This window comes from Chelon labrosus, assembly GCF_963514085.1.
Source record: "Chelon labrosus genome assembly, chromosome: 22".
NCBI classification, from domain to species: domain Eukaryota; kingdom Metazoa; phylum Chordata; class Actinopteri; order Mugiliformes; family Mugilidae; genus Chelon; species Chelon labrosus.
The window spans coordinates 688,076-698,019 of record NC_140355.1 but is presented as its reverse complement, the minus strand read 5'-3'; the positions used below and the strand labels follow the sequence as shown (position 1 = coordinate 698,019).

Here is a 9,944-nt window from a genome sequence, read left to right as displayed (position 1 = left end):
TTTTTTGCGGCTAACTGAGCAGCCGTCTCAGCTCTGGCTGCTAAGCTTGCTGACTCTGAGGTCGGTTAGGAGTTGCTGGCAACAGATGATCTGGAATCTGTGGATCCATATATGGATTTGGCGTAGTGTCTGACATCTCATCTAACCTTAGCCCCTCTAGTAGGCCTATCTGCGTTGGTTCAGGCCTGTGGCGGTGGCAGGCCAAACAGGCTGACAGTTAAAAAAACGGGAATCATATTTAATAACAACACTTTAGAAAACTCTTTTACAATATTTTTCTCTTTAGCAATTACAACAACTTTTACGAATACTTTTCTTTTTTGTACAAATTACAGATGCAATTACTTACAACTATTTACATCTATTTGCAACGGTTTTATCCACAAAGCGTGCATCTTTCGTTATACAGTGGATCTTCCTCTGCCATTGGACACATCTGGCCCTGCCGCTTTTCGAGAATTTATACATCTTATTGCTACCGAGATCTCTTCCTATATCAAGTTCCAGTTCCCTGCTCTGTCTAGCAGCCACTTCAAAGGAGGGAAAAGAAACACAGCCTACCAAAAAGACAACACAGAGGAAGGCCAACCCTGTGGCTGTCATAAGTGGCATATTAGCTATATTGTTGGATAAGTGCGCACAGAAATATCACTATTGTTGACTCGTGGGGATCCAAGGCCCCATCTGATGCTGAACAAACTGGGAACTTGATGGGAGAAACTGAGATACTGTTCCGGTTGGGGGTAACTCTGGGCCTGTTCAGACCTCAGTTTATAACTCCAACCCTGGAATAGAGGTAAATAAAGACACCACTGATTACTGAGGAAACACATAACTTAACTCCACAAGTCTCCTTATACATCAACATGACTGCATCAATAATTAACCATGTATTCATATAAAATACCTTTTTTTGTTAATTCTTGTTTAGTTTTATTTATTATAGGATTAGTTAGAAGCTTCAAGGACAGAATATTTTAAAAGGCTCTCTTTACTAATGAACAGACCTCACTTACGGGGCTCTTTCGTTTTCAAGCGACCATTTATAATAACAGTTTGGATCGGATTCCCCAGGACAGGTGTTAATAAGAATAAGAATAAGAAAACCTTTATTTGTCCCACAATGGGGAAATTGCAGTTTGCAACAGCATACAGAAATGACAGAGATAGAATAGATGATAGATATATTGAACAGACTGGTGTTATTACACCATAAGGTGTAACAATATTGCACATATTAGGAGTGCTCTCCGTGGAGCCTAACAGCAGCAGGAAGGAAAGACCCTCTGCATCTTTGCTTCACACACGGAGGGTGAAGCAGTCTGTCACTGAAGCTGCTCCTCAGTCCCGTCAGGTCACCATGGAGGGGGGCGGGACTCATCGTCCAGCATGGAGGACAGTTCAGCCAGAACTCTCCCTTCACCCACCTCCCCCACCGAGACCAAGGGGCAGCCCAGGACAGAGCTGGACTTCCTGATGATCTTATCCAGCTTCTTCCTTTCCCTCTCTGCTACGCCACTGCTCCAGCAGACCATCTCCATGGGAAGCTGCCCCCCCCCCCCCCGATTCAGGGTCTATTTCTGCATGCTTCCCCTTAATAATTTTCCCCTCTTATTACTCTGCACTTAATCACTCAAGAAGACCATCCCACCTTACTAGCCAGGCAAGCTTTCTGAGCCAGACAGCTCATCTTCTGAGCTTTCTCAGAGTTGGATTCTCAGAGTTGGACTGACTCTGATGAAAGCCACGAGCCGAAACATGTCGACCTAATAAAGTTGTTCCGTTTACTACAAATGCTGCTGGAGTCTTGACCTTTTCACTATTTCTGTCTCTGTCTTGGCATGCATATCTGTGACTTTGCCAATTTTCTAAAAGTTTCCCTAAGCAGAACAGTGAAATGTCACAAGATGGTGGTCATTTACTACTCCTGCCAGTGGTTTTAATGTTGTGGCTGGTCGGCGTAAAGAGATCTAAAATACATGGTTGTAATTATATTATTATCCTGTAGAGGGCAGTAAAACACCAAGTAGCGTCAAAACTGCCAAAAATCCAAGAAGAAGAAGACGACGACGAAGAAGAAGAAGAAGAAGACGAAGAAGAAGAAGAAGAAGAAGAAGATCCACCGCCAGTCTTATTCGCCATCATTGTTAGTGGCACTGAAGCCTATGTGGAGTTTGAGGAGGAGCTCCAGCGCAGTTTCAAGGAGTAGCTACCATAGCGGGTGGCAATAAATGTTTCCCGGGCAGTGATCATGGTTCAGACTTGCTCTGCTTACGGTTGTAAGAACCGATACCACAAAGACAAAGACATTTCCTTCCACAAGTAAGTTAATTTGAAGTGTGTACGAGAGCTGTGTAGAATAAGCTGTCCAGACACTGTGGTTAAGCACTTTGATTTCACCTTTTATATACAGTCCATGGATTTGACCATCCTGCGTATACTATTCTGCCCATTTAAATACTTACTGGTTGTCGTTTACTGTAAACTGAATGAAGGATCTGACATTTTTTGTGTCGACATATTTCACTGGTAATATTGGGGGAGAGATAATCAACCAAACACATTATTCTCTGATAGATTAAAAGTGTTTTACTGAGGCTGCTCACCCAGTTTACCCAGGCGCATACTTTCCCCTTCAAAGTAAGCAAGTGAACCTACGTCTGGGCTACTGTGACGATGCCACTTAATTATTGTTTCTCACATTTTCTATGCTCTTTTGCCTCGTTTGTAAATGTGGGGATTGTAAATGGATACGCCTAGCTTTGAAAGCTGCGTTCGCTTTTAACTGTCGGTAACTGCAGAGGTGGACTTTAAAAAGACAGACACATTTTAATTCTCACATCTGTTCAGATGAAGTGGACTCACCTTCTTTTTCTTTTTGTAATTACTTACAGTGCTGGACACATTAAAATGCTAAAATAATAAACAAATAAACACCCAGTGGTCCCAGTTTCATCAGCTGACATCAGTAATCTTTGATGAAAATGTCTCAGGTGAGGTGAGACCGTTCACACATGGAATACCTGCTGGAGCAACACTGTCAGAGATAACCGTATTAGGTTTTATCTGCTTTATTAAGAACCATTGACTTGAGAATACTCTCCAGAAACCCAGCATGCATTATGTTTAGTGATCGCAAAGTTGCCGCAGGAGTGGCACTGCTGTGGTAGTGTGCAACGGTACAAGTAGTGAATTCACTCCGAGGACACACTCCCAGAAACAGCACATTAGCGATTAATTAGGTCCTTGTGCACTGACCTATTCAGGTTGATGTATTTCATACAAATTGATAGATTTAAGTAATCAACATGCCAGCGTATTTGATGATGTTGGCGCATTGTTTCAAGCCCTACGTTACAGTAGTCAAATCTGCTTGTTACAATGGCATGCACCATCTTCATTGTATTGAGTTAGAAATGATCTTAGGGATGAATTTAACAAGTCCTCCCAAGGCATCAGAATGAGTTAAACTGATTCTGAAACTCTGGGACAGTGGTCATTTTGATAACAGGGACCACTTGGCCTGTGTTTTGAAGTTCTCCTTATAAAAACTTACAAATGTTTTTGTAACATACTTCTAACAATTTAAGCTAATGCTATAAAAGCAGCAAATTTTAGAATGACTGATGGTCACCAAGGGCCTTATTTGGGAAAAAACTAGGTCTACAGGGACCCATCGATATCATCAATGGCACTGACTATGTAAATGCGTCACAGGGTTAACTGAAAAAGCCCTGACCCAAACATTAGAAGTTAGACATTTATTAAACAGAGACTCTGAAACCTACACCCACTGTAGCCTAGCCGCGGAGTGTTTGGACTACATTTAGTCTAATGGTTGGTTTGTGGTCAGAACCTGGGAGTCTTTGCGGTGTCCTAATCAGATGTTTTTGAGAAAAGAAAAATATTAATATCAAACCGCTGCTTTCCAGTGCATTTGCAAGTTGTAAACAGTTGGTTTATTCCTTCTCTCTCTCTCTGTTCTCTCTATCTGTTGTCTCTCTTTCTTCTGTCTGTACCCAGCTGGCCTTAGGCAGATGGGTCCCTTCATATGAGCTGGGTTCTGCTCAAGGTTTCTTCCTGTTAAAAGGGAGTTTTTCCTTGCCACCGTCACCTTCAGGCTTGCTCTGGGGGTTTCAGGCCGGGTTTTGTAAAGCAGCTTGAGACAATTTGTATTGTTATTGACAATATTTAAATAAAATTTAATTGCATTGAATTGAATTGGTTTCTGCACATGTAGACCTATAAACCCAAATGAAGTAGATTTCCAATAACGGTTTGCCCTAAGTGGGTGCATGCAACATTTTGGTTCTGGGTTTGAACCAGCTGGCCTGTTGTAGTCTTGTTTCGTGGAGTTTACATGTTCTCTCTGTGTCTGCGCGTGTTTCATCTCACACTGATTTGTTCGTTAGGTTAATTGGTGATTCTAAATGTGAGTGTGAATGGTGACCCTCTTCACCATAACACAGTTCATTTCCAATTACAATCAGCACAAGTCAATTAATCATAGAATGTCGTTAGGAAGAAAAAAAAAGTCTTTCTTAATTACACTGAATAAATCTGAACCATGAGTGAATAGTATAATTTGGTAAGAGTTTAAGTTTGAATATGGATTTGTTTGTATAAATGGGGTAATGGGAGTTCTGTAAACTCTTATAATTAAGTGGTTAAACAATGGATAAATCAACTACTCTACTAGAAAACAGAATAGATAAATAATTGATGAATAAATTGACTAGTAAAAAAAACTATATGATAGATTAATCGTTGTTAAGTGGTTGTTGCAGCCCTAGAATAAAAAATGTATTTTACTAATACACTATATTACCAAAAGTATTCGCTCACCTGCCTTTACTCATTCTATGAACTGAAGTGCCATCCCATTCCTAACTCATAGAATTCAATATGATGTCGGTCCACCTTTTGCAGCTATTACAGCTTCAACTCTTCTGGGAAGACTGTCCACAAGGTTGAGGAGAGTGTTTATAGGAATTTTTGACCATTCTTCCAAAAGCGCATTGGTGAGGTCACACACTGATGTTGGTCGAGAAGGCCTGGCTCTCAGTCTCCGCTCTAATTCATCCCAAAGGTGTTCTATCGGGTTCAGGTCAGGACTCTGTGCAGGCCAGTCAAGTTCATCCACACCAGACTCTGTCATCCACGTCTTTATGGACCTTGCTTTGTGCACTGGTGCACAGTCATGTTGGAAGAGGAAGGGGCCCGCTCCAAACTGTTCCCACAAGGTTGGGAGCATGGAATTGTCCAAAATGTTTTGGTATCCTGAAGCATTCAATGTTCCTTTCACTGGAACTAAGGGGCCAAGCCCAGCTCCTGAAAAACAACCCCATACCATAATTCCTCCTCCACCAAATTTCACAGTTGGCACAATGCAATCTGAAATGTACCGTTCTCCTGGCAACCTCCAAACCCAGACTCGTCCATCAGATTGCCAGATGGAAAAGCGTGATTCATCACTCCAGAGAACGCGTCTCCACTGCTCTAGAGGCCAGTGGCGGCGTGCTTTACACCATTGCATCCGACGCCTTGCATTGCACTTGGTGATGTGTGGCTTGGCTGCAGCTGCTCGGCCATGGAAACCCATTCCATGAAGCTCTCTGCGTACTGTACTTGGGCTAATCTGAAGGTCACATGAAGTTTGTAGCTCTGTAGCAATTGACTGTGCAGAAAGTCGGCGACCTCTTTGCACTATGCGCTTCAGCATCCGCTGACCCCTCTCCGTCACTTTACGTGGCCTACCACTTCGTGGCTGAGTTGCTGTTTTTCCCAAACGCTTCCATTTTGTTATAATAGAGCTGACAGTTGACTGTGGAATATTTAGGAGCGAGGAAATTTCACGACTGGATTTGTTGCACAAGTGGCATCCTATGACAGTTCCACGCTGGAATTCACTGAGCTCCTGAGAGCGGCCCATTCTTTCACAAATGTCTTGTTTCACAGTCTGCATGCCTGAGTGCTTGAATTTATACACCTGGGGCCAGGCCAAGTGATTAGAACACCTGATTCTGATCATTTGAATGGGTGAGCGAATACTTTTGGTAATATAGTGTATCAATCTTCCTAATATTCGTCCAAATTGAATCACAGAAGTTGTGAGGACTGGCTTAGAAGAGTTGGAAGTGTATAGTAAGTTATGTGCATACAAGACTTTTAATATAATGTTTTCTTAGTATACAACTTGTAAAAAGAGTTGTGTAATAAGAAAACACAGTATGCTTACTCTAAGTCTTGGAGGAAACATATTTTGAGAAAAGCAATGGACCCAAAATAGAGCCCTGTGGAATTGCAGATGTTTGATTAATGTTTCTGGAAAATCATTCATTCATTCATCTTCTATACCCGTTCAGTCCTGTTAAGGGTCACGGGGGTCTGCTGGAGCCTATCCCAGCTGTCATCGGGCGAGAGGCAGGGGTACACCCTGGACAGGTCGCCAGTCCATCGCAGGGCTAACATAGAGACAGACAACCATTCACACTCACACTCACACCTACAGGCAATTTAGAATCACCAATGAACCTAACCAGCATGTCTTTGGATGGTGGGAGGAAGCCGGAGTACCCGGAGAGAACCCACGCAGACACAGGGAGAACATGCAAACTCCACACAGAAAGGATGGATACGAACCGGTGACCTTCTTGCTGTGAGGCATCAGTGCTAACCACCTCGCCACTGTGCCGCCCGTTTCTGGAAAATATCAAATTACAATGACACATGCCATTATTGTAGGATTAATGTACATGAACATGGACAACTGTATTTTCAAATTTCAGAATAATAGTTTTTAATTATGGAGCAATATCTTGTGAAGAAAAGCCAAGAACCCTGTAAAAAGTAGCTTTATATACATACAACTAAATGGATAATGTTAAACAAAAATAAAATACCAATTAAAATGATTGAACTTGAGTGAGTTTTGTGTAATTCCATGATGTGTGCAAATGAACTATGTGGAGTGAAATAGAAATGCATAAATGTGTCCTACTTAAATATTTATTATTTGATATTTAAATCATTGCTAGATATGTCCTCTGCTGTTCCTTGACTGTGGAAATAAGCAAGTTAACATGAACATAGGGTAAAATAAGTTATCAATGTATGTTGATTTCTGTGGATGTTTGCACAATACCAAAACTGCAAATTAGGTTTAGGTAAAATCAAGGCCTGGTTAAATCAAACTTCAGTCTACTTTAAATGTTACAATGCAATAAATACTCTTCTTGTACTGTACGTTTCAGTTACATTAGTCTTCTGACTGTTGACCTGTTTGCGTGAGAGGGTTCATTCCCTGTAAACAGCAGGCTTCCAGGTTGAACTGAGGACAAAATTCTGGGAGTTTACAAGAAAAGGTTTTCTGACTTATAGCTAGTGATACACTAGTAGTAAACAATTTACTAGCAAAAAGAAAGTTCATAGTAATTTATACATTAATCAAGTATTGATTATAGTGGTGATGAATCCCATTTCTAATGGAATCAATTCTAATCCCAAATTGATTAAAAATAGATTTGTAACTTTTTTCTATTTGTGACTTTTCCTAAGATTTCCTCTGGCTCGTCCAGATATTTGTGGAAAATGGGTGGCCGCAATGAGGAGGAACAACTTTAAACCGACAAAGTACAGCAACATCTGCTCACAGCACTTCACCAAAGACTGTTTCAAGAGGGAGTGCAACAACCGAGTGCTGAAGGAGAATGCTGTGCCCTCGCTCTTCACCTTCAACCTCAGCATCAAGGTGAAGCTGCTCGGAGTTCACATAGAATCAAAGAAGAAGTCTTATTTACGTGTTTTTGATTAGTAATGCACAGACATAAGTAAAAAGAAATTATGTATTTTAATCTGTGACATAATGTATCTTTAGTCTGTCTGTAATTCAGTTAATGTAATCCAGACGAAGGCTAAAATAATCCAGTGTTAAGATTTCATTTCTAGGGAGCCGCTATAGAGTCACAGACTCATCTCAATGACGTTTTTGGTCAGTCAGTTGAAACAGTCTGTGTGTTGGTCCAGTTCAGTTAGTATATACTGTAAATTTGAGAAAACACTACAGACACAACAAAAAGAGAGATTATCTTGCACACTTAATATGATGCCGTTATTGCCCGAGCCACCTTTCAAAAGGTTGATCAATGGCAGAAAATAGCCACTTGCTGTGAGCGTAGCTGCTCTGTCTAGCCATGGTTACTGCGTTTTTGTTCTCCTGATGGTGGATTCATGAACATTAGAGAGATGAGAGAGGATTTGTGGGTTTCAAAGTCAAACCTTTTCCAGCCTGATGAGCAACAGCAACTTTTTCTGAGGTCCTCCTTCAACAAACATTTGTTGTGAAGATCAGACTGAAAGTTGCCTGATTTTTATTTACTTATTTATTTATTTATTTATTTAAACAAAAGGGGCACTGAACGACACCTGAGTCTATTCACAATGACTGGAAACACTTCTGAACAGATTGACTCTAATTTGGTCATGGATTTAACTAGAGGTGCACTTACTTTTGCGCTTCACAGATATATAATATTGTCTAATTTTCCTGAATAAACAAATAGTTTATTTGTGTAATAAACTATTGTGTAACATTTTCATTTTATATGTTTGATTGGGTTATTTTTAGTACTTTCAGGAGTTGTGTGAAAATACGCCAATATTTTGAATAATTTTTATGCAGAAATGTTGAAAATTATGAGGGATGCAAATACTTTTGTGCATTGTATATTGAGCTTAGGAACTCTTGTGTGTTTTCTAACAGTCAGAGTCTGTGGAGGATCCCTTTCCCTCAGAGATTGACTTCCCACTCTCTCTCCCTCTGACCTCTGAACCAATGTTGGAAGAAGAGCCTGAGAGCAGCCTTCCCAGTACCAGTGGTGACACGACTACAGTCTCCTGTGACCATAATTACACAGCAGAGGATTCGGCACAACAGAAGAAGCGTATTGAGCAGCTGGAGAACCAGCTGGAGCGTCTGAGGAAGAAGCTGAAAACAACGCAACAAAAGTGTCGGCGACAAGAGAGACAGCTCAAAAGGATGAAGTTTGATTCCAAGGCGCCCAGGACTAGCTGTGAGCGAGCGCCGGCATTTGGTGAGGGATATGTGATTTTACCCAAACACATCTATCACACACTCAAAGGCATGGAGTGACTAGGAGGAGAGGAAGACGAATTGGTCAAACTGAGAAACCGATTTAATCCACTGAAGCCACACAGACTGTTGAGAAGCTGTTTAGCTACACAGCAAACCCATGGGAGCTGAATTACCCTTTTCCAGAATGTAAGTGGATTCCAGATCAGCATTTGTTGTATATGACCTGGTGGATTCAGCAAATGTACAAACTGATTTTTCTTATTTCTTGCGTTTTGGCTGCAGTGGAATATCTTTTAAAATCAATGGTTTGAATTTTTGGGTTTGGTTTTTAAGAAAAGTGTGACTTGGACCTTCATTCATTCATTCATGTGTTTGAATACCTTTTCCTAAAAAGAAAAAATGTCATATTGGAGATTTAACTGTTTGTTCATGAATACCTTTGTCCTGAATACTTGCCTTTCTCAGTTTTTCTTCACATAAACGAGATAAAAAGGTGTGTGTGGTGTGTGTGTACAAGTGTGCATGTTTTTGTTCGCTCAGAATCCTTGAAACAGCTGCTCATGTGCAATAAACTGCTATCACTGCGATAAGGTTCTTTTTGTTTAAATTAAGTGCTTTGTCCTACAGGAAGACAAGCAGTACATATTTCTGGATAGTGAAACAAGAATGTACTGCTTTACCAGGCCTTTACTGCAGCGTTTTTTTTCTTGACCAAGTGAAATGCATGCTGAAATACGGTTATTCGACACTAGATGAGTGCCATCCCATCAAGCCACAGTAGCCTTAATTTGGAACATACCAGGTCAAAATAAACTAGAATCATCCTTAGAGGGAACTCCCAATGCAGCCC

The 9,944-nt window shown here is 40.9% G+C and overlaps 1 protein-coding gene across 1 annotated transcript; it reads left to right on the top strand.

The window, feature by feature from the left end:
- The first annotated feature begins 2,098 nt into the window (after positions 1–2,098).
- On the top strand, positions 2,099–9,688 carry thap1 (THAP domain containing, apoptosis associated protein 1). The gene is made up of 3 exons (XM_084572165.1): positions 2,099–2,322; positions 7,558–7,750; positions 8,762–9,688. The coding sequence occupies exons 1-3, from the start codon at positions 2,252–2,254 to the stop codon at positions 9,149–9,151; spliced, it is 654 nt and encodes a 217-aa protein (XP_084428291.1). The 5' UTR covers positions 2,099–2,251; the 3' UTR covers positions 9,152–9,688.
- Positions 9,689–9,944: the final 256 nt, after the last annotated feature.